Consider the following 27,177-nt stretch of genomic DNA (forward strand, 5'->3'; position numbering starts at 1 on the left):
TTATTAGATAACAACCCCATTGACCCTGGTGCATTTTACTCTGAAAAATGGCATGTGACATACAGGTCACCGCCTCGGGGCAGTCCGTGTTAAGAGAGCTTACACAACAATGTTTTACATCAACAAATCTAGCGAGGTGTAGCTATCCTAAGAAACATGTATATTGTACATTGTACACGTTACGGCCTTCATAGGGTCATGGTTCTGATGGTCATCTCCTTAAGTGTAGTAACGGATCTGTGGAACAACTTCAGATTACGTCCAACTTTGTCCTGCGGGGCCAATAAAAAGAAGGTTTTAATACTCCTGACCAAATTAATCAACATAATCTATGTGAAAGCATCTTTGCTCTTTTAAATTTATATGTTTAGCTATTGAACAACCAAATCCATATACTTTGATTTCTTGTTAATAGTGTAGCAGCATATCGAAGGGCGGGCCTGGTGCAAACGGTAGAGTCTTACCGCCTGTGACCGGAAAGTCCCGGGTTCGAGTCGCGGTCTCCTCGCATTGCACAGGCGAGGGTAAGGCTTGCAACTAACACCCTTCCCCAGACCCCGCACAGAGCGGGAGCTCTCTGCACTGGGTACGCCCTTTTTAGTGTAGCAGCATATCCCAGCATTAAACGTCTAATTTCTAGGTGCCAAGAGTACACCATGGTAGCCACCTAAAGCCCTAGTATATAGTACATATATGAGCTTTACCTCTTTCAAATGCTCTAGTCTCTCCAGCACAGGAAGGAGTTCATCATAAAATGAAGAAAGACCTTTTGCAGAAGCACTGCAAATGCAGAGAAAATTGTTAATGTAAGAACAGAATAGTGAGCTATAAACCTTTAGTTAAACTGATAAGCATTCTTACTCGTCCTGAAAATGAATAAGGAGAATAGTAACGGCACATTCCGTTATTTGGAGTAGAAGGGTTATAAGCTGGTCTCGGTTGCCAGCCATGCAACACAAATCTATCATTGCAATGTACCTCCTGCAAATAAATAAAAAAACTGTTACAGCACATATTGTTGAAGGATTAGCTAGACAAAATCAGCCAGTGTCAGAACAAAAAATATTGTGAAGATTCTGAGACAAAAATAAGAGCTTACCTCTTACGGATGTTATCATTGGGAGAGATACAATCTTGCTTCATGCATACTTTTATTATCTCATCAACCTCCTTTCTGGACAACTCATTCAAGTCACGGATCTAGATAACAAATTCAGACAAGTTAGCTTTAGTTATTGCAGGAAAAGTATGAACTACTACAGAATTCCAGATAATAGTGAACATTTCGCTCAATTCCATATCTGTATTTCGAGTTCATGTTGCCATGTATAACTTATCTTCTCCATACTTTAACCCGTTAAAACAAAATTCACTTCAAGTAAATTTGTGACCATGCAGGTCAGAAACACCAATACCTTGTTTAAAAGCATATATTTTTCATCACCTACTCTTTCTAGGGCAAGTGTTACTGAATTCAGAAGATCAGAAACCATTTGTAGTGTTGGGTGCTGCTGATCACTATTATGGCCATACGAAACCTGCAAATTCAAGGTGTTGCAAATACAGTCAGTGTCAAAAGATTTGGACATAAGAACTAATCCCTCTGACCCTCATTTGTGCTGCCTGATTTTCTTTTAAGAAAAAACTCAACTTGCAACAACCACATTTTTCTTAGCAGAGGGAAGGTTTCAAGTATTACTCACTTGAAATCGCATGTTCTTCTTTGTAGCCAGAACATAAAGATAAGAGACAAGGCTGAAGCAAAGACCAAATGCTATCAATTCTGACTTATGATTCTGGTAGCAGCATGTAGAAGCATTAGAAAAGTTATATGGGTGCATAAAGCCATCATTACAATATAACTATTATAAAGAGGATTAAGCTCACCTCAATCATGTTTGGTGATTGCATAAGATTTAGAGAACCAAAGTCGAGGCTAAAAAGAGAATGCATCAAGGAAAATAGATCTTGAATATAGCTGCATTCCTCATTTTCCTCGTACGCCCAAACCTACAAAGTTTTTAGCACCTCTAAACCTCTACAACAGATTACAAGTGGCCAAAATCAAATACAAAGTGAATAGCAAACCTTGCTGAGAATAGAAACTGCCATGCTAAGCTGCTCCAATGTGAGCAAATTAGCTCCAGTCATGTTCTCCCTTAAAATGCTATTAAAAACCGACTGATGCTGCTTCGCAAAGTCCACTATCTCTCGTACAATCTTGTTCTTCACCTGAATCAAGAGTTAAACTTTATAAGGGACATTGGTATGGAAAATTCACAGAACTAAAGGACAAATGCATCGTGTAAAATTCATCACCAAGGCAACAAAGGTGATGTGATTCCTAAGGCAAGATTCTCAAAATTTCAAACTACACAGCAGTTAAGTTATGCAGGATCCAGCTATCAAAACTCCATATATATACCAAGATACAGTTCCTCTTAGTTAACAGTACATTGTGAAGTTAAGTTACATGTACCATTGACCCAGTAACGAACCACAGATACCAATTTTATTCATTGATGTTTTTCAAATTTGTCACGATAAAATTGTGCGATGACTGTACTCTAACACTCAGTTCAGTTAGGAGATAAACCAATAATGTTTAGCAGACGCCCTACATACATATGTCAGGCAAGAAATCTGGATATTCAAAATAAGCGAACCTCAAGAAAATCAGCCGAGTCCACAAGCGATGTAAAAGAGGTGACTATTCGCAGTACAGGTGTAATAAGTGACCTCTTCTTGTCAATTTCACCAATCCGTTCTTTTACGATTTTGGGAGCAAGTGGCACCTTTTTCTGCCCACCCATGAGGTTGCATGATGAGAGATTTTGTAAAGCACCCATGGACAACAGAATCTGAGCGCCATGTTTGCCATAATGATGACTTATTCTCAGCAGTAATGAAAACTGAGCATCAACAGTGCAAAACCGCTGTGAAGATTCTGATGCCCATGACGAATCCTGGAAAATACCCAGAAAACTGATGACACAACATATCTGGGTAAAATTCCAGACACGAAGAGGGGCAGGATGAATAGATTATCACAACAAAACCTGCATGAGGCATTTTCTAGACAAATCATTTTCATTTTCAGAGTGATTCATAGCTCATCTTTAGCATATGATACATGGTTCAGGGTGCATAAAACATGACAGATGTTTGTGCACCGCCTTTCATAAAAAAAAAAGAGAATAACTAGAGTTCTGGAAATTATGAATATTCTCGAATACAGTTACAAAATAAATATCAATCCATCTCGAGCAAGTTCAGATATCCAAATACCTTGTATAGCGGCAAAATGTTAATGTAACTTTAGCCCCATATATCCAACTAAACTTAAACATACAATTCATTGTTCAACATATAAAGAAATAAAAGACACATTGATTTTAAAAGATTGTGCCCAAGCAGTTAGTGCTAAATAAAGTATGCACAATGCTGTACATATGTAGCTCAGATAATACGGCAATGGAAAAGGATGATACCATATTTGCATCTATACTGTTTGCTGTGAAAACAAACACAAACAGGAATGGCATGCTATGAAATAGGATATTAAATCAATACAAAAAAATCTATTCTAAATAAATTGAGAAAATTGTCCATTATAAATCCCTTCTTGAAGTTGAAACAAGAAAATCAAAACCAGCAAGCTTGGCAATTAGGTAGATGCATTGAAAATCCTTTAGTTTTCCAGGAATGTCCTATCCTCTTTTCCCATCTAGAGGATTGGCAGTTCCCCCTGCGACACCTTAGCATGCACTATCCAACTCTTACCAGGTCACCAATGTAAGTTACAATTCTCCTATTTTCACATTACCCACCTGAGCATGCATAAAAAAGAAAAAGAGTCCACAGTGTCATTTGTTTTCAAGAAAATCAGTAATATGAAAGTGGCGTGAATGCATGATAGCTAAAGCCTCCAACTTGGACAGCAGATTTCAAAATGGAAAAAAAAAACAAGATAGAGTAGTGGCAATACATACCTTTGACAAATAGTTTGTAACATCACTCAGACATGATCTAAGAATCCCTCGACTTTGAAGTTGATTTAAGAAATACTTTTCATGGTCAATACTAATTAATGCATCAAGAACATAAAAGGAAATTGCTTTCCCAGCTTCACTACCATGGACAGCATCCTTCGTAACCTGTAACAAGAATACAAAGAATGAACGGAGTATTAGATTACCTGTATGGTCAACCATTTGACTGGTTCGTTTAATCATCTTCAAACCTCAACAAGACGTGATGTTATAGTTGGTCAGCACTAAGAGTATGGGTGACCAAAGAGCCAGCCCATCTATCTTTCACATCAAGATGTAAGGATTAGGAAACCGATTGGATCAGTTAGTTGGTTTTTAGGAAAATTATTAAGTTATTAGCTGCCTGCTCTATATATACAGAGGCATGGCGCCACAGCGGTCATTGGGAATCGAGCAATCAATGACAAATTAGTCCCAAGTATTCCCAATAGTCTAGTCTTCCTCCAAGCCAACTCTGCCCAGCTATCTTCCTGGCAGTGTTTATCCCTAATGATCTTATACTTTGCCTTGGGATCTCAGAAATTATAAGTGGGAACGTTTGATTATTGAGAAGCAGCTAGCTGCTATAGAATGCAGAGTCAGTCAATTACAAATTAAAAATGGAATTCGGCAAAAATAAACACAATAACATTGGAACTATTGCGACAAAATATATCCAGATACAAATCTGGCATGCAAATATACAACAGATGTCCCTTTGAGTTCCCTTAGCACCATATCCAAACAAAACTATCAATTGCCTATTATAGTTCTACTTTAACAATATTGTTAGAGTATATTTGGTAGGTAGGATACTGTAACCTAGTACTACCATATGTGTCGGGGGAGGTGTCTTGTCTCCCAAGTCTCTGTACTCTATATATACCGCTTGAGAGGCTCAATGCATTATACAAAATCCTTCCTGCTTTCAGATATGATACACAGCTCTACTGTGTATTCAAGTTTATTTTACTATGACCCCGTTCGCTTGGAGGAATTTTGGAGGAATCTATGAGAGGGAACACTGTTCCAGATGAAAAAAAAGAGGAAAAAGTCTACTTAACCCCCCCACCTTTCATACTTGGTCTACTTCACCCCCCAACTATGAAACCGTCTGTTTTACCCCCTGAACTTTCTAAAACCGTCTATTTTACCCCCCGGGCGGTTTTCATCGTCGGGTTGCTACAGTAACAGCGTGTTGCTACAGTGACAGTGGGTTGCTACAGTAGTAAAACCACTGTCAAAACCGCCCAAAGGGTAAAATAGACGGTTTCATAGTTGGGGGGGTGAAGTAGACCAAGTATGAAAGGTGGGGGGGGGGGGGGGTTTTAAGTAGACTTTTTCCAAAAAAAAGATGTGGATCAAGGCGGGTTTAAGGGCGCGAACGGGGCCTATCACAGCATGGCAAGTATTTAGAATAATCATAAACTGGACTAAAGCGTGTCAACAAAATAGGCAGTAACTCATTCCTGGATTAAGTGCCTAGAGTTAAAAGGATAAATGTACTGGAATCGACAGTGATGTAAAAGAAACTGATAGGGACCAGAAGCTATCTTTAGTACAATGTTCAGAATTATATTGCACTACAAAATAAAAAATGTGATGCAACACACTGTCACACACATGTTCTTTACTGATTTGTTAACAGGAATAACAGCTATAGTTTTGTTCTAGGAATGCTCAGTTTTCATATTCTTAATTTCTATACTCGTCAAGAGGCGTAAAACCTTTTAATTATACATTAATACCTTTTGTTGTTTCATATCCTTTTGGTGCAAGCGGTAGAGTCTTACCGCCTGTGACCGGAAGGTCCCAGGTTCTCCTCGCATTGCACAGGCGAGGGTAAGGTTTGCCACTGACACCCTTCCCCAGACCCCGCACAGAGCGGGAGCTCTCTGCACTGGGTACGCACTTTTTTCATATTGTTACTTTATTAGGGTCAATTGCTGCTAAAATTTGGAATATTTTTTATGGTAGTTGCATACTGTTAACCAGTGTCAGGTTGGCGTGTTACAGGTGATGACAGGCTGAGTTACTGATATCACCAATCCATGCCATCAGCCAGACATGCTTTTACAGTGAGTTATGTTTCCCTTGCACAAACACAAACATATTAAAAATATGCGAGTGTCACATGAACAGAATGGCATACCAAATCAACGATAGCTTGAGCTTCCTTCCTTATGATGGAAAAGTTGGCATGTGCTAATTCACTGTGCTCCTTGAGAACCTTTAGAAGGACAAAGAACTATCAGGCAATAGTCACTATATAAAAGGAAGTAAGGTAATGCAACAGAGATGGACCTTTTGAAGAGTGATGTCCTCATCATCACCCTCTTGCTCCTCCAGTAGCAAGAAGCGAAGAACAGATGGAGGGACATCAGAGTCAAGAATGCTACTACAATACTGAAAATAACTCAGTAATAATGCATATTGCCTGCAGAGGGCGACTGAAGGTCAGTATTCACAGAAGGTGAAGAGGAACATTGAAACAAGGAGTCGGTTAGTGGCGCTAACAGTCACCAACTACATCTACATTACCGTCTTCTCAAGGTTTCAGATGATTCATTTCTTAGTGTTGCCATCACAAGCTTGAATAGCAATGAGTTACAAGCTGCATTTGGTAGCTGCTTTGACGAAATAATGTCAAGGCAAGTAACCGCATCAGAATCTGTACCAGCTGGGCATATGAATCTTTCATCCCGCAGTTTAGCCATACAGGTCAACGATACCTTAAAATGACCACCCAAATAAGTTCAGAACATATACAGAAGGTGTGGTACAAGACTAGGAGAATGGAATTTAACAAATAAGAACAAGCTTCTTACATTCGTTAAAACATATGCCATTTTCACTGAACAATCTGGAGATGTTGTGGCATTCAATGAAGCATCAAGCAGCCTGCATAAATCAATATTGGTACAGTTATCGAAATAATAGTTTTTCATTTTGCATGAAGGGAGGCACCACTCACTCAAACAATAGCTGAGAACGGTCCTCAAATAATGACATCCTTCTTGATACAGCAACCTGGTTTTCATAAACAGAAAACAGCACATCACATAAAATTTTCCAACCTACACAAAGGATAAGCAGATGAGGATAAACCCAACTCACTTCAACCATCTGTGACCAACCAGTTAACATGTGAAGTTGGGCAGCCTGCTCTTCAAGATTTTTGTTATATCGCCAGGCCCATTTCAGCAAATGATGAACTGATTCTTTTAGTCCGGCTTTCTCAGACTCACTTAATTGTGAGTTCAATTCTTGTGACATCTAAAGAACAAAAGAACAATTAATTAAACACAAGATCAATTTTGAAAGAAAAAATCAAACATAAAAAGGACGCATAAAAATGAACACACAACCTGGAGAAGTTTTTCATGGAAAGCATCAAGATCAATCAGTCGATCACCTCTCTCTGAATAATAATATACACCGCCATTTTCAAAAGTTGCAGAGTTCCTTAGGATCTCTTCAATCTGTGCACCAAAATATAGTGAGAACTAAAAAAAAAACTAACTGGAAGTTTAAAGGCCATACCTTCGATTCAATTCCCAGGTTGGAAAGCAGCTGTGGATACTTCATTGAAGTGTCCAGACATCTGAACTGTAGAACCTCAAGCAAGTCCAAAACCTAAGTGCAACGTTTCAAGTGATATAAGGTTCTGGATAATGGATATGTAGATCAAATATCATACTTGACCAGCAAATGAATGAGGTTTTAAACTCTCCTTATCTAACTAGTTTTTAAAAACCATAAATGGTGTATGGTGTGCATGTCACTGCAGATTTCAATGGCCACATGAAAGCAAGCTTAATAAGGACCATGAAAGTATACAGACATAGCTTTGCACAAACAAAACTTAAAAAGGTCAAAAAGTCACAAAAAGGTGTATATATAAGACACGATTTATTCATCGCCAAGAAAAAAGCAGCAGACTCTTTAGTCCCAAGCAATTTGGTGCAGGCTAGAGATGAAACTAACAAGAGACACCGTTGACAAGAAACAAAAATTTAAAAGAACAAAAAACATAAAAAGGAGAGTGATACGCTAGGTTATGTCTTGGGCACATGGATTGCTGGTTTCCATTCCACACCTCCTATCCAAGGATTCATCACCTTGAAAAAAAAAAGAAAATGAGGGAGTGGGGGGATAACAGATGCCTAATGTTACCTTATTCCTCTTTGCTGGTACATCGCTGATGCTAGTCAAAGCACGTGAATCGAACAAACTTGTGCTCTGGAAGTTCTCAGCACACTGACCAAAAGTATGATAAAGAATAGCCACGCAGGCTTCCCTGTATACAGATGACGATATATCGGATATATGTAATGCCAGTGCTAACATCTTTAGCAACCATGCCCTCTGAAAATAAACAAATCAAGGTTTTAACAGAATGAAAAATACCAACATAGCTAAATATGGCAGGAGACCATCAAAAGCAATAGCAGCCTAAAAACAGCCATGCACCTCAATTTTGCTGTTCAAATGCAATTTATAAATAGCAGAATTTCAATGTTTCGAATATGCAATCATGTATGACTGGAGCACTGTTACTACTGTGCCGATCCAATTGTAACCCCAGTAGTAACTGTTGTGCCATTTATCAAGGATAATTCAATATAAGGTTCATTTTACAATAGATTGGCATCATAAAACATTAGCAAAGGTTACATCACACTTGCACTTCTATTAATCTCTGAGTGTCCTAAGTAATTAAGATTTTGACGAAAGAAGAAATCTCAATGTATACCTCATGGAGCATGCTGATACGAAGAGATTGGTTACTGTTCCTTTTCAGGAGCGGTGTCACTCCGATGGTTCCAACATGCTGACATTAGTGGGCAAGGAAAATATGAGTTCTAACTAAATGTTGTTATAATGATGCAAAAGAACAGACAAGAAATTAAACCTTAGAAAAGAACTGGTACTTCTTTGTACTCAGGAGATCCATAACAGGCCCACAAGTTAAAGGATCAAGACATAACTCGTAGAGAAGCTGAATTAAGATGGAAAAAATCCAATTATAACATAAAAATAAGATGAAAATCTCACATCTGACTACTAAGCCAAAAAAAATCAAACCTGAAAACTGAATTCGTGCAGTAAGGCATTTATCTCTGGCTTTGTCGCTTTTTCAAGATTTTCAAGGATTATCTTCAAACAACTGAGATATAACGAGATGAGTTCAATTGAATTAATAAAATATATCACTACACAATAAAGGCAGAGTCTAGAGTTAACCTGTAGTGGGATTTTGGTTTTAGAACTGTTTGCTCAATGGATCCATTGACATCAAATCCCAAGAGCAAATGTGTAATGTTTGGAGCTGGACGACAAATATTGTCAACAAGCAACTGCATATATATAATTGATTAGCATAATTAAAACACAGCCCGTCAAATGGATCTCCAAGGTCAAAGGAAATACAAATCACAACCTGCAGTATTAGAACTCCAACATCATCTTTCGTGTCTTCGATGACCTGAAAATCATCAAACCGGAACTCCAAGCAAGCAGCATAATCTTCTATTACCATTTTTCCAACATCAGCTTTCAAAAGCAACTGTACCAAACCAACTATTCTAGAACTGCCGTAAAATAAACAAACCGTAAGAACACAAATAAGCAAACTAGCACACTACAATTTGTTACAGAAATTTCACATATGGAATTAAAAGCAGACATTTAATAGCAGAGTGGCAGCACAAAGGAAAAACGTAAGTAATTTGAATTTACCTCAGGATGGTCATAATTTTGATAGAACACTGTTGAATTTGGGGAAGATAATCATATCGTACAAACTCTAGCAATGCTACAATCTGTCTATGACTTTGAGCTAATATAACATCCAATGGCTGCATAATCCCAAATGAAAGCAGAAAAACAGTTAGATGAAGTAACGACCAGGCAAAACCCCACAGTTGAGATAGACGAAATGCAAAACCTGGTAGAGTGGCCGAAAAACATCAGCAAGAGCCAGATCTCTCTCCATGACAAGAATAAATATTTCAAGAGATAGATGGACAGCTTTCTCCAAAATGATACCGCATGTTTGGGTAGTTCGCTCCTTGATAAGAGAGTCAACACCCACTAATATGATGTTCATAATATTCCGGAAAGCAACTTTCCCACTCATGAAATCCTGAGTCAAAATTCCACAACCACAAATTATAAATAATGTACAAATAGAGGTGCAATAGAAGTCTATGCAAAACTTTAGTATCTTTAAACAGACATACATACATGGGAAAAAAATATGCCACAGAGCAAAAGGCAAACAAGCAAGCACTTATCCACCTAAGCAAAGCATATTAATTCAGGTGATCTGAAGGACATAAACATATAATTCTCTGCTAAAGATAAAGAAAAGCTTTTAAAACAAGAACATCACCATATATATTGTGATTTGTGAACATGAAATATCAATCAGTAGTACATTCTAGAAAGAACAATTATTTTTTTAGCTCATACTACTGCTATATAGGAAGTATACGTGGAAAGAAATCTCACAGCTCACTATTTGACCGGTGACCCTAGTTAGTGTTCTCTGGCCTACAGTTCTGAATACAGCAGACAATATGTATTTGCCTATGTTTGTTAGCAATATTCATACATAATTCTAACCATAGCACATAGCTCCACCTCTACTATGTGATCCTGAAAACATGCTAAATGCCTGTCAACACTAGCTGAGAAATATTATAGGCACGTCAAGGAGGGAATCTTAAGTAAGGAGTGTGCAACATTTGCAATGAAAAGTGTTCCAATGGCAACATGATTTTCAATCAACTTCCAAGTAGTATAAATAATCCCAGACTGAGCATCAGTAATATGTTATCAATTAAGGCATCTCAAAATCAGTACATGGACATACTTTGAGTAGTTCTAGCAGAGGGAGCTGTCTCTCGATAGAGGAAGGAGCTAATGTGTTCACAGAAGCATAAATATCATCATCCTTTATGTCATACATGCTCAAAACCCTGTATAAACAATAGTCAATTAGTTACCAAGTGGACTGCTGCATTTTACGGCAAAAAATGTCTCAGGGATTAGTAGATCAAAAAAGAAGCTATCCTGGTATAAGGGCGTATTTGCATCATCAGGGTTCACATTGCATGGTTCCCCATCCAAAAAAAAAGATAAGCAATTAGATTTTCAAACAAAAAATCATTCTACTCACATGCGGAAATGCTCCAAGCAGGCAAGTGCGAGCTCCCATTTTTCCAGGGGGTCAGCATAAGCTCTTTGAGGAAAAGGACCAAAGACATCCTCATAAACAAACTTAAAGATACCCATGAACCTGTTAGAAAAAGTATGAACCTGTTAGAAAAAGTATCTTACTCTCAAAGATGTTGAAGGTGAGGATATGAAACAAAAAAATCAGTTAATTAAAAGTATGCACCTCCGGCCTTTGTCACTTATGTTTCTTTCTTCTACAATAAGTGCATTGATCAATCTGAGGAAAGATATGGTTGAGGGGTAACTCTCCATCCTCGCTTCTACTTCATTCAACTCAAACCTCATATCATAGACCTACCACCAACATAGAACGATTAGATATTGTATAGTTTTCTCGAATAGATTAGAGATTATAGTAGTATTTTTCATATGAATATTAGTAGACCTTATGTTAGATTCCGCTGATAGTTGATTTTACACCAAAGATCAAACAAAAGAAAGCTGACCACCTATCATTAAGGGTTTGGCCAGAATAGATTGAAGTATTCCGTGTATATTTATTGACTCATAGGTCGAACGAAAATAAATGAGAAACGAATTGGGTTGCAACTTCAACAATCTTTAGTTTTTGTTTTCCAATGCATCAAATATTCAGATGACAGGCACCACATCCTCCGATAGAGGAAGCTGTAGTTGCTTTAAGACCTAAAGAAACAGGCCTTGCTTCACATAAACTAAGTGTTTTGTTAGTTTTTTCATCAAAAACTAACACTAAGGACAAAAGACAACTAGTAAAATGCATAATGGTCTGAATTTTTTATTTTTAACCTTATTCAATTATTAGTTTATAATAACCCACCTAAAAAAACATTTGCAAATCTAACCCTTCTGACCATACCAAGTAGCTGACATGGAACCGGGGTTGTCACACTGAAGCCTTTGACACGAACGCGGCAGCGCTATCGCACCAGTCCGCATGGTGTGGCAGCTGCAGTTAAAACGCTTCTCTCCACGCGCTGCTCGTCTTCCACTCCATCTCTTTTTCCTCCTGCTATTAACATGGCTCGCCCATGCATGGTTCAGGAGGAAAAGAGAGACAGATGGATGAAGACAAGCGGCACATCGTTTTTTTTAACTGTGGCTGCCACGCCAAGCAGACTGGCACGATAGCGCTACCGCTCCAACGCGTTCAGCACAAGCCTTGCACCATGTCACCCAGTTGCACCAGCGTGGCAACATTGCTGTGCTGATGCATGCGGCGCGGCAGCATGGTCCTGTCGCGCCACGACGCTTGGTGCTGCCAAAAGAGTTAGATTTGCAAATATATTTTTTTTAGTGGGTTATTTTTAAAATATTATTTTAAAATAACATTACAAAAAATCACTCCCTCTCGGGTGCAAAAACAGAGATCAAAGACTCTGTCCTCACTTTGATATTGTTTCCACATTGAGGGGGTCGAAGGCATCAACCCTTGATCCAGGAACGTCGTCCCTGACCCAGGTACGCGGGGTCATTTTCGACCCTGCCATGTAAAAACCTCTCGTGAGTAGCGTATCACGTTCCTCGACCCTGTCGACTAGGAAACTTTGTGACTATGCTCCAGGGTATGAACAAGCTTTAATTGCTGCATCATTCAAGCGATGGGTACCAAGCCTTTCCTTAGAAGAAGCTGACCAGTTAAGAACCAGAACTTGCACTACCTAACCTAAGTGCTTGCTAGTTGTCATAAATAATTGGCATTCTAAGAAAGTTGTGGTTTTAGAGATTAGGTATTAAGGCAACCAAAACAAGAGAGAACAAGGGAATAAACATCAAATAGTAAAATCATATAAACTGAGAAATAGTTGAGTCCCAACTATAAAATATAAACCACAATCAAACATAGTAGCGTCCAGATGAGAGCACTAAGGGTAAGGGAAATGATAAACTAGAGACTTAGATGCAAGGTTAAGAGCTATATGAAATACTAAATGTGTTATTATTGAATATTATTCACAGATTCATTGTTTGTCACAACAGAAAAAAAACTCTGCATACGAGGTTAATTTTCCTAATTCATTGTACTTAATAAAAAATATGTGAAAAAAGAAGAAAATAGGATTTTTTTATACTCCGTCCGATCACAAAATAGTGTCATTTGGGGTGGCATTCAGTCAACATGTTTTAACTTTGACCATAAATGTTGCTTTTAACATATCAGTTTAAATTTTTAAAACAGTATAGCTAGATTTTATCTTGAAAAAAATTCATAATACATTAACATTACAGATTTGATATTACCCATATGTTTTATGTAAGCAATTAGTGGTCAAAGTAATAGGTTGATGGTTGTGTCGAGGCCCAAAACGACACTTTTATGACTAGAGGAATTATGTTGCTTTGCTTGAGGACCAAAAAAATGAGTTAGAAAGTAGCCAGTAAAATTAGGAAATTAGTGAAATGGTGAACATTAAGGGCACCTGTGTTGCTGTATGGTGACCTAATGGAGCCGTAACCACCGGAAGATCATATTGCTCAAGATAATTCCAAATAGCATCTTTTAGTAGGGGTGACACTTTGATAAATGCAGTTATTGAATTTCGCAAAGCCCCCTGCACATGTTTCAAGCACATATTACGAGAAAACATAACCGCGACCTAACTAAAAAAAGAAAGGATGTCAGATGTACAGATGGACTCAAAACATAAATGCTTGTACCTTCAAGTACGGAGGCACATTTTCATAGCTGAGAAGCTTGAATAAAGGTTCAATGTCAGGGAACCACTTCTTGCGTTCCATAGGATTCCCATTTTCCACCACCTACATGTTCACAATCTAATGATTTATCTAATCAAGTAGACAATTCAAAGCAACTTCCTTCGAGAAAACAAATCACAACAGCAACAGTAATCACTATGCATGATGAACAAAGCACTTTATGAGACACATAGCGCATCTGGCATAACAAGCTACTTGGTAGTAGTAATTTATGGCCAGTACAGCTGAGAGACCAGAAGCATATTGATTCATTGAAATTTCTACTGAGCTTCCAGAAGCTCGATGCAGCTGTAAGCCTGTAACAGAACCTCTCAAATGGGTTATAAGATAAGCAAGACTGATATGCTGAGACAAAGGCTGATTATATTTTCTCATTTTTCAAAGAAATATGCATAGCTGATGATGTTCAGTCACAACTACAGAATTGAAGTGTAAAAGAGATGCAGCAAAATCATGACATCCACAACACAGGCTACGATGATAAAAAAAACTTCAGGATGACGATATAGCCATGGAAAGTGGAGCGTAATGCTAAAGGTAATATATATAGTGATTCCAAATTCATCATCGTCAGAGGTGCAAGTGCAGTTTACTGTGAACAAAGCTGACCAAGATGAACAAAACAAATGAATAAGTGCAAGAAATCTCACACCTTCTGAAGAACAGCTAAATATGCAACAAGTGCCTGTGCATCCCCCTCAGGAAAATCAGGCGGTATGTTTGCAGAAGATTGAATCGATTTTTTGAACTTCTCCTCATAGATAGATAAGCAATCAAACAAAGTGCTCCAACCCACTGAACGATAAGTTTTTCCTTGGAGAAGCTCATAGACTTTGGCAGCACCAACTTCGGTGGAAGCCTGACAAAATTGTTCAGTCAGCGCAAACAATGGAAAACTGAACAGAGCAGTAACCATAATGCATACCAAAGTACTGAGAAGTCCAAGGAAGGCCACAAGAGTTTGTGTGTTGGTGTGGTCTTCTCCTGCATATATAACAAAGGTCCACAGTTCATCATTTCCATTCCCTAGCTCAGGCTCTTTCTGAAGACAACACACAAAAAAAAACAAATGTTATTGCTATGTAAACTTCTCAAACCAAAACACAGAAAAAAAGGAACATTCGAGAGATCATACAAAATATCATGCCTTATTGAGAACGATGGACATACAGTTTTGCACATATAGTAGACTGAAAAAGACTAATCAAATAGATGTGTTCAACAGAAATGCAGTAACCTTACTAGCATCTAATGTGCTTTCAAAATATTATTACTGCTTCATGTACATTTGTAAGATCAAATCACGGGGTTCGAAGTGATGCCGAGAAAATATTTAAATTCCACAAATGAAAATGCATGATCATGCCTCTGATGGTCACAGATGGAAGCAATTACTAGACTAGAGAGAAAATTTTAACCTTGAATCGGAAACAAGTCAAGAGTCTACAAAACAGTCAAACTAAACGTTGCATTATACTACAAAGGTCAACAGTAGTTGAAATAGATGCATCAATTACATTTCATCACATGTCATCGTGGCATAGTGTGTCTGACTGCCTCGAAGGTATCCAACTCAATAAAAGAAATATTGGTCGTGAGAAAGAGAAACAACAATCGAGCTTGGACACATGTTGCTAGAATCTGACTCGGACTCAAGTTCACAAACCGGCAAAAAGAAAAATGAACACTGGTGTCCTAGTAGCATTTGATAGTCATTCAATTTATCATTGACATAGGCCCTAGAATGGTATTTCGAAAGGTTTTTACATCCCAAAATGACTCCTATGAGTGCAGAATGTTGTGTGCACATGCAAAAAGTTTTTTTTTTAAAAAAGTCCACTTTGCCCAGGACACAGAGAAGCAAAAAGACAGCAATGCAGGAATAATGCATGATGCATCGTTTGATTTCTACTTTTACTTTGCAACAATGCATTTGCATCTATTACCCAGGAAGAACTAGCACTAGCTATTACCAAGTGGTCACACAAGATGACATAAATATATCATTATAAAAAAAGACAAGATTAACACATGGGAGGACACTAGACCCATGTCAAGCTAAATCATACATGTTTTCAGGTCCACAGATTTGATTCGACTATATAAATGACAGACGCATTACCTGATAGATTTCTCTAACTAGTTCCAGCAGGGATACAAAAGGCTCCTTAGTAGGCTGATCAACTTGTTCCCCATTTCTACCAAGATCTTCCCGATGACCCCACGGTGGCCCATATGGACTGAGGGCAGTCATTGCTTTCTCCTTAATTTCCTTTATCTGTCAAGAAGATAATATTATCGATTTTGCACACAGAATGAAGAAAGTTACTTGCATGCTATCCCCATCATAGGACACTAATCATATAGTGACCACCAGAGGTTACAAGACAGGAAAATGGATACTCCCTCCATGTTTAAATATATGACACCACTGACTTTCGCACATGACATTTGACCATTTGTCTTTTAGGAAAAAAAACTATGTAAGTATTATTTATTTTGTTGTGACTTGTTATATCATTAAAGATACTGCCAGCATGACTTATATTCTTGCATATTTGCAATAAATATTTCAATAAGACGAATGGTCAAAGCTTGTGTGAAGAAGTCAATAGTGTAATATATGTTTACAAATGGAGGGAGTATTCTACTAGGGGGTTTTTTTCTCAAACAAGAGTATTCTACTAGGTTACTATATGCTTCAATGAAGTACTCCTCTAACCTTATCTCTAGAAGTAGGGTGGGAAATAAAGCACATCATTAGCTTGTGAGTGTAGCCAGTGTACATGTAGACAATGTCCTCATCATCATTCTGCATTAGATGAGAAGAAATAATGATAAACAAGAAAAAACACTGTACTATATTATCTAAATAAAATATGTTTGATATTCTTGGAAACAAACTTTGACCACGAATTATCAAGACTGGCCACAAGAAATACTAACACCTCTTTCGGTGGAGCCAATCTATGATTCTACATATATCAGTGGACAAGCTTTGATAGCGGACGTAAATACAATAGTAGCATGATCAAATTCAACAGCAATTACAAATGAGCATGTTCTGTTGCCATTACAAAGAGTCAGGATGCAATACAACAACAACAATAACAACAAAGCCTTTAAGTCCCAAACAAGTTAGGGTAGGCTAGAGTTGAAACCCAACAGAAGCAATCAAGGTTCAGGCACGTGAATAGCTGTTTTCCATGCACTCCTATCTAAGGCTAAGTCTTTGGGTATATTCCATCATTTCAAGTCTCCTTTTATTGCCTCTACCCAAGTCAACTTCGGTCTTCCTCTGCCTCTCTTCACGTTACTATCCTAGCTTAGGATTCCACTACGCACCGGTGCTTCTGGAGGTCTCCGTTGGACATGTCCAAACCATCTCAACCGGTGTTGGACAAGCTTTTCTTCAATTGGTGCTACCCCTAATCTATTACGTATATCATCGTTCCGAACTCGATCCCTTCTTGTATGACAGCAAATCCAACGCAACATACGCATTTCCGCGACATTTATCTGTTGAACATGTCATCTTTCGTAGGCCAACATTCTGCACCATACAACATAGCAGGTCTAATCGCCGTCCTATAAAACTTGCCTTTTAGCTTCTGTGGTACCCTTTTGTCACATAGGACACCAGATGCTTGGCGCCACTTCATCCACCCTGCTTTGATTCTATGGCTAACATCTTCATCAATATCCCCGTCTCTCTGTAGCATTGATCCTAAATATCGAAAGGTATCCTTCCTGAAACAATTTTTTGGTTGGTTGGTTGGGTCACCCTGCCGGCCTGCCCTATGGAGATGTTAGGTTGGCTGCACCAAGACGAGACACATAATACATGGAAACAAAGCGTTACCATGGTGTTCATTTACAGAAGGATACTCCTAGCCTACCTTATCTGCTTTAAGATATACTAATATCACATAATATGCACTAATCATGTGTTCGCTGAACCTGCTCCCCATATAACTATATAAGGCCAACTTGCACGGTTCCCATGGGCTTGGATTTCAAGAGAGCAAGGATTTCAAATTGAGGAAAGATTATGAAAGGAATGAAGCTAGAAATGGAACCAACAGAAGTCAACTAAAAGGGGGAGGGGGGACCCAGTGCCGGAGGCTCCCACATGAATGGGGTCTGGGCCTCTGGGGAAGGAAAAAACCGAGGCAAGCCTTTCCCCCGCAAAATCTGCGGAGAGGCTACTTCGAACCCACGACCTGGTGACTCAGTGAGACAGCTCTCACCACTGCACCAGGCCTGCCCTTCAACATAAGTCAACTAGATAAAGGGATTTTTTTTTAATTTGCTTCTAGTATGTCACAATGCAAATCAAACTAATACAATTGGTAGAGACAACAGATTAACATGACAAACAAAGGGGAAACATACAGAGAAATTTACTGGGGCAAGATTATGCAAACACATTAGAATATAATATGTGGAGGACACGAAACATTTCAATTTTTTAAAAAAAAATATTTGCACAACCCTTAGGACCATGGTTAACTGGACAAGTGGACATACAGTGGAATAAGACTGCATTGAAATCCAGATCTGGTATAAGACTGCATTGAAACCCAGATTTGCTATACCTGGTATGCAGCTGTTTTCAAAACTTGCTCCCGCAAAAACTCAAAAGAATTTTGACGACAGATAGTTTCCAGACATGACCAAATATCTGACATTTCTCTTGAATTACTTCGATCTTGAGTTAGCATCAAATGAACAGACCACGCAAGTCTCACAACACCAACAAACCCTTCAATAGTCGAATTGTTACCTGTCCTCGTCACCTAAAAGAAATCATAGATTGCAATGATAAAACATTTGTATGTTCAATCAAAGTATTAAACAGTGATCAGTGAAGATGCACATATCAAAGCTTACAAGTTCATGAAATTCGCGTCTAAATGAGGAATCAGACGATGACAATGATGCTTTCTCAAGAGTACTTAGGGCATCAGAAATAAAAGTTGCCACAAGAGAGAACAGAACTCCATAGGTGATCTGCAATGATAGTAACTTTTTGTAACAACATAGCATTATACAGATGCACACAAACAACATGTCAACAACCATCATGCCATTCCAAAGTAATTGGTTCAAACTTCAAACCTGGAGCTCCACACTACTATTTTGATTTGCTTCAGCTGCACAGTCTTTCAATATTGAAAATACATCCTTAACCTCTCTGGGGCCTAAATGAAATTGCATAAAGCATTAGTCCTTGCTTCCCATAAATTGACATGTCCAAAAGGTTATACAAGCACAGCACGAAGGCTCATGCCAATGAATGATTAACACCACCTGGTAAGCGCTAGGAAAAAAATGTTTAATTTGATAAGAGGCAATTTAAAATAAGTTTTAACTTACTCATTAGTTTAATAAGTGCAGAAAGAGCGAGGCAGTGGCTCAAACTTAATCTCTCTCTTGAGACAATTGCCCTTCTTTCCACAAGAGCCCCTCTGAAATCAAGCACATAACGCTCAGAGCTTGGTTGGCCAATTCCAGCTGGTTCTTCCCGGTTCAGCTCCTTTTATGGAAAGTCAAATATACCTCAATCATCATTTCTCACAAAGAAAAAGAACTAAACCTTTGAAGGTGCATTTTTAAAATGATTTTTAAGCTGTACTAGTTGCTAAGAAGTAGCTGGAATTAACTAGCTTTGGATATACCTGCGAAAAAAATAATAAACAGTTGACCAGGGAGAAGCCAGCACAAACCAACATAAGCCCACCTAGCTTAGTGCAGAAGATCAACCCCTGCCCTTGTACACTATTTTACATGTTGTTAAGCCATTAAACTTGAGCCCAAAGGAACCATTCTTTGAGTGCTGAGTTTACAGAACGTGGCCTTAACATCACCATGATTGTTTTTTCAAAAATGTGCCCAATTCAATTTGTTGAAGGACGTGACCTTAACATCACCATGATTGTTTTTTTCAAAAATGTGTCCAATTCAATTTGTTGAACAAAAATGAAAAGGCATGCAAATGGTGTATTCAAGTTTCATCAGGTCCAACCTTTACAAGGGCAATTATCCGTTGCCGAAGACCATCATTAAATAAAGGCTGTATTTGCTCCTCGATTTCAGACATCAGATCAGCATCAAGACCTTGGTCAAGTGCAACAGACTACAAAGGTCATGAAAAAAACATCAAAATCATCCTTCAAGAAAAGTTATTCCAAAATTAGAATGAAAATGATTAGTATATTACTCGCAACAGAATGTACAGAGCGGTTATAAGATCCCTTCTCTCCATGTACCATAGGCCAGCTGCAAGTCTATATATTTCCAATGTCTCTCGACCATACAAAACCCACTGAAAAATCACCACAGGGATGCATGTAAGATGGTCAAATAACAGTTCAAACTTGGCTAATAACAATAGAGCAATGAACTTGAATTCTGCAAATCATACCTCTCTGTTAGCATCAACTAGCAAACGAACACACTCAATCTCATTAAGATTGAGTTCATCACTTAACTTAAGCGCCTGAAAAACATATAGATACAAATTTGAAGTCTTGAGAAAAGCAAAAGTGAAACTGCTAAATACTGCTATCATAAATCAAAGGCATAAGTAGATCAATAGACAAAAATACAGGTCATGCTCTCATGGGGATTCGTAGAGACAAATAAAAAGGCAAGTTGTGCCTCACGGGGATTCATAATTATTAAGAGCACGTGGTAAAGATTTGCGGGTGCAACCACAGGTAAGAATCCAGCTAGCACAGTAGAGTAAAGAATATATTGCACTTGTTTTTATCACCGATATATCATGCGATATACTTTTGTTGTACAACTTTAAGCGTATGATGTGAAAAGATAAAAGCCTACAGGAAAAGGTGGTAGCTTGAGCATTGCTCTCCACTTAATAACAGTAATAATGTTGCAACAGGCCAGGAATCTATAAGCATGTTCATACTTTTACTACCCGTACCCGGTGTCCAAGTTAGCAACATCCTAGCATTTAATTAGCAAGGCATTGATGTGATAAACACACTATCTTCTCAATCCTTCGAGAAAAAAGAGTCATCAAGTGTTAGACTGTCAAATATGGTATTAATCCATCGTATTAAGCCCAGTGCTACCAAATACCAAAAGCCAACCTTGTCCACAGAACATTGTAGTAGAAGCCACATTCCACTATCATCTCCACTCCCCAAAAGCCAAAAAAAATAGCAGACACTAAAGTCCCAAGCAAATTGTGGTATGGATGTATGATAGAATTGAAACTCAGGTTAAGCTGTTAAGGTATAATAGTCAAGGGTATTAGTGTAATCTCCTAGTCTAGGGTTTCTCTTATTCGACCATCCAATTGACCAATTCAATTGAATGGCCTCAATACGACCATCCAATTGACCAATTCAGTATCCCTTATTCGTAACATGAGCCACTATCCAGAAGACACTAATCCACCATAACATAAAATCCTGGCACTCATCCATTCCAAAATGTAGGTCATTTTAGTCTTGGTCCAAGTCAATCATATCTGAATTGTACCAAGTTTACAGAAAAATATACTAATGTCTACAAAAACAAATAAATAAATGCTATCAAGACATAGTTCATGCTGAATTTGACAAAAGTAATTTAGTGTTGTAAATGTTAGTGCATTTTCTACACCCTTGATCAAAGTTAGAGAAGTTTGACTTAAGAGAAAACTAAAACAGCCTCCACTTCAAAATGGAGGGAGAATAAGGACCTGTTTGGATCACCTCGGAACTAGTTCGTAGAACTACTTGCTAGGTGACTGAAGTAGTTTAGTTGATAAAGTTTAGCCCAGTGCTATTTGGAATTTTGGATACATGGACTAATAGCTACTAGTCCACTCTCTCTCTCTCTCTCTCTTGCCATCTAGAGAACCAGTTGTTAGTGGAGGTATGGACTCAACTTTAGTCTACCTGTTAGTCCACCTTGTTTGGATGGCCTAGGACTAAACTTTAGTGGTATCCATACAGGCCCTAACATAAGGAAAACAAACTTTACAAATGATACAGTTCAATACCATGATGTTCAATGCCAGACTACACAGAAAACAAATTACTAAGTAAAATATAGCTCATCTCAACAGAAGTCAGAAGTCATAGGGTTTACAAATGATAAAGTTACTTTTTTTTAGTTCTCTATCAGAGACTAGTTCGACAAACAGGTATGCACCATGATGTACTAGCTAAAGGATAAAGCAGCATACTCATTCCAGAGTTCTAATCAAGAGAACAAGCATTCGATGCGACCTTATCTTAGACAGCATAATCAAGGGACACTAGCTAAATGACTGTACACTACACTAAGTAATTGGGAAGGATGAAGGGAGCTTACAGTCTGCACGTCGGTGTCATCAAGAGTGATGGGCGGCATGCCTGGGAGCCGCACCTCTTTGCTCTCCACCTGAGTCCGATCAGACGCCTTGGGCCCCTGTCCACACACGCCAAAAACCCAGTCTAATCAAACCGAATTCTAAGGCAGCCCTAACAAATCCTATAGTACAATCAAGCGAATGTCCAGAATAGGGGGTGCACCGGATAGGAGAGTAGCGTGCGGAACGCGGGGGCGGCGTCACGGACGGCGTGGAGGAGCTCCACGCGCTGCGCCGGCGACGGTGCCGCGGAGCCCAGCAGCGCCGCCTCGATGACAGAGAGGAGCTCGCGCGGCGGAAGCGGCGCCATCGCCGGAGAACAAACCCGGTCTCCGGCCGGAACCCTAGGAGGAGTCGGCGGAATGGGAGGGTACGGAAGGGATTCAAAACCCTAGTGGGCGAGCACGGGGCGGGCGGGCTTCTGGGTTTTGGTGGGGCTCAGGGAAGCCCCGGCGGAGTCCGCAGTAGGCTGTTCATCGAGGCAGACGAGAGACGAGCGCGGTCGCGTCGCAAAGACGCGCCGGCGGCTGTGGCATCTCCGCATCTGGGCCGTTCAGAAGTTTGGAAGGTTGGCCTGTTGGACACGCGCGGTCCAAAACGCGCTAATACCTTCCTTTTTAGCTAATAAAACGATTCCCTAATTTACCTTTTTTGAAAAAATAAAATAATAATATAATACCTCTAATACTTTTAAATAACTCCGTAAAATAAACTTTGGCAAATTTCTCCTTCAGCCAGTAAATACGCCATTGCCATTTGCCTCGATCTCTCTTGATAAATACACCTATAGTTCATCATAAATAATATCTCGATCTCTCTTGATCGAGAGATCTCGATGAATGGCGATCGTAAATAAAGGCACCAAGCAGGGGTCCCCTAAATGCTAGTATTAGGCCTTGCACAACGTGGGAGTAGAGCTAGCAAGAAAATTGGGCCCCATGACCAAAACCAGGAGCGCTCTTCAATTGTTGCAATGTGCAGAGCTTTTGGCATCACTGGTGCTGCGCCAGTTTGGTGTGAGCAAGGAAGTACCAATGAAATTGTATTATATTATTTCGGCACCGAAGCAAGTTCTTGCCCGCTCCACGTTTTGTTGGCATGGATAGAATTGAAGTTGGAATCGCTAGCTGTAGTGGGATGAGTGGTTCCCAAATTCTCTATCTCCTATATAAGCGTCACTCAAGCTCCACGTTGCGGAGGGCCTTATGCAATCAATATATCTATCACATTCCCAACAAAACATCGTGTACCACAGTACAAGATTATTAGTTGATCTATACCACCTCAGTCACTAAGCAAATTCCTTATAAATATGAGGAACTCCAGTTATATAGAGGGGTGACTTGACAACATAATCGTAGAAGATGAGTTGCTTGCTGAAACAAATTAATGCTCCATATAGGAAAAGTATGTTACCAATCGGAAGAAGTCAAGTACACATCAATACCAATGTTAGCACTCACTTGCATTGTAAAAAATGACATGACAACCGTGCAAAACCACACTGGCGATGTTGAACAAGGCGACAACACCCACATACTGCATGGCATCTGTTTCTCAAAGGTCGAACCATGTGTGTCCCTGGACAATGCGTAGAATATGCAAGGTCCTCAGTCAGTCAGTCCTTACGTAGGGAATATGGTGACACACACGAGAGCACCTACAAGGCAACAAGCACCGCGTGAGCTCACCCGCCACCGGATGTATGCATGCGTTGTGTACGCATACACTGGTGTCCAACGGCCATCTAGAATAACACATCTCGCATCTCAACAACTATAGCCTTACTCCATTTGCCTCATGCCATTGCCAATGCCTTGCATGCTCGCATGCACTCCCTAACAATAACTTTAGAGAAGACAAGCGATTTACGGGCGTCATCTTCCTCCCTTTGTTGTCCATTGCCACTTGCCTATTGTTCAAATATCGTATTTTCTTTGCAGCTGCATTTTCTTTATAGCTGTATATAGGACACCTATAGACATGTATCAAATTAAGGGCATGTGTGGATCTGTTAGTACTAATAGATCTAAACAGACATGCTAATTATTAGTTGGATGGCTACTAATTAAGTTCTATTAGCAGGTTTAGAATTGCTAATAGGTGTTAATAGTTCATATACACCTTCAAATCACTATCCAACCACCTATTAGCAGGTGGATCTAAACAGCCCCGCTAAAAATTAGCAGCTATTAACTACTATTATGTAGCTAATTTTTAGTGTTAATGGATCCAAACAAGCCCTAAAACGACATGAAAAGTTTCACATCATGCAGAACAGCAGGGGCACATCTTACGCCGAGTGGCGTCTAGAACATGACCACCGCACATAACCATCACCGGTATGCTAGGGATCAGTGGGCGCCCTTGACCACGTCCTCCCGGGGCATTCCTACATCCTAACTGAAGCTGCAAAGCAACCCGGCGCCATTTCTGTTGCGAATGAGTCCATGACGCGTGCAACAGACTCCCGGAAGACACCATCTCGAGCAAGATTATATTTGGCACGTACACTCAAGTACATAGACAGTGTGCACGGCATTGTGCAGCTGGAAAAGCCAGCTCCACAGGAGGGCTGACAAATCGACAGTTCCGCGCCCTTGGAAATCCTAGTCACTTCTTCACACTGACCAATCTACCCTTGAAGCGCACGGTGTGCAGTACTGCCACATTTGGCTTGGGGGCATAGAGGACAATTGCCACTGGAGTGGGAATGAGAGCTTTGTCAGTACTCAGTGAGCACGGCACCTGATGACGATGAACAGTGAGCAACGGATATAAAAAGGAGCCCCTCCCCGCTCAAGCCTAAAGAACGAGGGAAGCCATCTCCTCATCAAGAGGGCATCAGATTGAGCTTCCTTACTCGAGGTAATTCTTAGTTTGCTGCCCTTTCAAACCTTTATGATGTCTCGTATAAGAATGATTAATTACATGCACGGTTACGTCGATCTGAGTCGTCGTGGTATTTTTTCAGGCAAGGACGTGCTCTGAATTGACCGATGGCGGCGACAATGGCAGTGACGACGATGGTGACCAGGAGCAAGGAGACCTGGTCCTTGCAGGTCCCGACGGTTTCACTCCCTTGGAAGCCACGATGTGGCAAGAACGGCCTGGAGTTCCCCCGCCGGGCGATGTTCGCCAGCGTCGGCCTCAACGTGTGCCCGGGCGTCCTGGCGGGGCGCGACCCGCGGGAGCCCGATCCCAAGGCTCCTCGGCCCGCCGACAACTGCGACGTCGCGCGCCAGCTTGGCGCCGCTGTGCCCGGGCAGCAGCAGCAGCAGGCCGCCGGGGAGACGGAGGAGGAGGCAGCAAAGAAGAAGAAGAAGGGTGGCGGAGGCAAGAAGAAGCTGGGCGATCTGAGGAAGGTGAGGGTCAAGATCGCCAACCCGCACCTGCGGCGCCTGGTTAGCGGCGCCATCGCCGGCGCCGTGTCGAGGACGTTCGTGGCGCCGCTGGAGACGATCCGGACGCACCTGATGGTCGGCAGCATCGGCGTCGACTCCATGGCCGGGGTGTTCCGGTGGATCATGCAGAACGAGGGGTGGACCGGCCTGTTCCGTGGCAACGCCGTCAATGTCCTCCGCGTCGCTCCGAGCAAGGCCATCGAGGTATGAGTACGACAACCCACACAGGTTTCTGGAACGTCCAGAATCCATGGCGGTCGTGTGCATCAGTGACCATTACTACACCTTCCTCTGAGCTCTGATGTTTTGTTTCCATGGTGGTTGTGGCGCACAGCATTTCACCTACGACACGGCCAAGAAGTTGCTAACCCCCAAGGCCGACGAGCCACCCAAGATCCCTATCCCCACGCCGCTGGTTGCCGGAGCTCTGGCCGGGTTCGCCTCAACCTTGTGCACCTATCCCATGGAGCTGATCAAGACCAGGATCACCATCGAGGTGAGCAACAACACAAACACAGCAGCTCGCAAAGTTTTTGCCATGGTCTCACTGCTGACTACTACCATAATCCCATGCACGGATGCGTGCCCACATTGCATTGTGTGATGACATGGCAATATGGCATGCAGAAGGACGCATACGACAACGTGGCGCACGCGTTCGTGAAGATCGTGCGCGACGAGGGCCCGTCGGAGCTGTACCGTGGGCTGGCACCCAGCCTGATCGGCGTGGTGCCGTACGCGGCCTGCAACTTCTACGCCTACGAGACGCTGAAGCGGCTCTACCGCCGCGCCACCGGGCGGCGCCCCGGCGCGGACGTGGGCGCCGTGGCGACGCTGCTCATCGGGTCGGCGGCGGGCGCTATCGCCAGCACGGCCACGTTCCCGCTGGAGGTGGCCCGCAAGCAGATGCAGGTGGGCGCCGTGGGCGGGAGGCAGGTGTACCAGAACGTCCTCCACGCGATCTACTGCATCCTCAAGAAGGAGGGCGCCGCTGGCCTGTACCGAGGCCTCGGCCCTAGCTGCATCAAGCTCATGCCCGCCGCCGGCATCGCCTTCATGTGCTACGAGGCGTGCAAGAAGATCCTCGATGAGGAGGAGGACGAGGATGAAGCCGGCGCCGGAGACGAGGACAAGAAGAAGGTTGAATGATAAAAGTTCTCGACCAAGAAGATGGCAATGTCGTGAAGTGTGTGGAACTGGAAACGAATGGACAAGTATATTTGGAGTTTGATGTGGCGTTTTGGGGTCGTATGTTTGTCTCAATTTTTTTTTAAAGTGTATTATGTTTGGAGTCGAAGTTAATGTTTTCATGTTGCCTGTTTCGTGTAATAATTACTATATTTGTCTATTTCAATTTTGAAGCCAATTCGTTGTGTTAGTAAACCGTGATGTGATCACTTACGGTCACAATACTCATTTTCATGTATTTTGG

The 27,177-nt window shown here is 40.7% G+C and overlaps 2 protein-coding genes across 4 annotated transcripts; one reads left to right on the plus strand and one right to left on the minus strand.

The window, feature by feature from the left end:
• Positions 1-22,884, minus strand: LOC136466851 (nuclear pore complex protein NUP205-like). 3 transcript variants are annotated; one of them, XM_066465369.1, is made up of 44 exons: positions 22,505-22,884; positions 22,305-22,400; positions 20,401-20,475; positions 20,197-20,301; positions 20,002-20,112; positions 19,353-19,512; positions 19,095-19,177; positions 18,867-18,986; positions 18,572-18,772; positions 16,696-16,785; positions 16,096-16,251; positions 14,899-15,015; positions 14,626-14,832; positions 13,914-14,015; positions 13,676-13,807; positions 11,440-11,570; positions 11,218-11,337; positions 10,912-11,017; positions 9,982-10,179; positions 9,774-9,892; positions 9,475-9,625; positions 9,279-9,391; positions 9,120-9,201; positions 8,947-9,033; positions 8,788-8,865; positions 8,208-8,399; positions 7,575-7,667; positions 7,400-7,513; positions 7,149-7,307; positions 7,006-7,061; positions 6,860-6,932; positions 6,573-6,763; positions 6,336-6,468; positions 6,184-6,261; positions 3,993-4,157; positions 2,667-2,966; positions 2,089-2,232; positions 1,888-2,010; positions 1,704-1,796; positions 1,416-1,538; positions 1,100-1,200; positions 862-981; positions 705-780; positions 1-272 (listed from the first exon to the last, which is right to left on the minus strand). In XM_066465369.1, exons 1-44 carry the CDS (start codon positions 22,649-22,651, stop codon positions 189-191), a joined length of 5,505 nt encoding a protein of 1,834 aa, XP_066321466.1. In that variant the 5' UTR covers positions 22,652-22,884; the 3' UTR covers positions 1-188. The 3 variants fall into 3 exon arrangements, with proteins under 3 accessions (XP_066321466.1, XP_066321468.1, XP_066321467.1); XM_066465371.1 differs by lacking the exons at positions 1-272; positions 705-780; positions 862-981; ... (3 more) ...; positions 1,888-2,010; positions 2,089-2,232 and having other exon boundaries at positions 2,916-3,059; XM_066465370.1 differs by lacking the exons at positions 1-272; positions 705-780; positions 862-981; ... (4 more) ...; positions 2,089-2,232; positions 2,667-2,966 and adding an exon at positions 3,069-3,830.
• A 2,456-nt stretch (positions 22,885-25,340) lies between these two features.
• On the plus strand, positions 25,341-26,894 carry LOC136463014 (adenine nucleotide transporter BT1, chloroplastic/amyloplastic/mitochondrial-like). Its single transcript, XM_066462063.1, has 3 exons — positions 25,341-25,949; positions 26,080-26,241; positions 26,373-26,894. The coding sequence occupies exons 1-3, from the start codon at positions 25,341-25,343 to the stop codon at positions 26,892-26,894; spliced, it is 1,293 nt and encodes a 430-aa protein (XP_066318160.1).
• Positions 26,895-27,177: the final 283 nt, after the last annotated feature.

This window comes from Miscanthus floridulus, chromosome 7 (genome assembly GCF_019320115.1).
Source record: "Miscanthus floridulus cultivar M001 chromosome 7, ASM1932011v1, whole genome shotgun sequence".
Lineage (NCBI taxonomy): Eukaryota > Viridiplantae > Streptophyta > Magnoliopsida > Poales > Poaceae > Miscanthus > Miscanthus floridulus.

Bases quoted from the DNA above. Each gene is read 5' to 3' on its own strand.
- LOC136466851 (XM_066465369.1), bottom strand. From the start codon at position 22,651: ATGGCGCCGCTTCCGCCGCGCGAGCTCCTCTCTGTCATCGAGGCGGCG. The intron at 14,833-14,898 runs GTATGCATTATG...CAATTTTGTCAG, and splicing joins TTGGACTTCTCAGTACTTTG to GCTTCCACCGAAGTTGGTGC. The intron at 273-704 runs GTAAAGCTCATA...TTGGCCCCGCAG, and splicing joins GACTAGAGCATTTGAAAGAG to GACAAAGTTGGACGTAATCT.
- LOC136463014 (XM_066462063.1), top strand. From the start codon at position 25,341: ATGGCGGCGACAATGGCAGTGACGACGATGGTGACCAGGAGCAAGGAG. The intron at 25,950-26,079 runs GTATGAGTACGA...TGTGGCGCACAG, and splicing joins CTCCGAGCAAGGCCATCGAG to CATTTCACCTACGACACGGC. The intron at 26,242-26,372 runs GTGAGCAACAAC...TATGGCATGCAG, and splicing joins AGACCAGGATCACCATCGAG to AAGGACGCATACGACAACGT.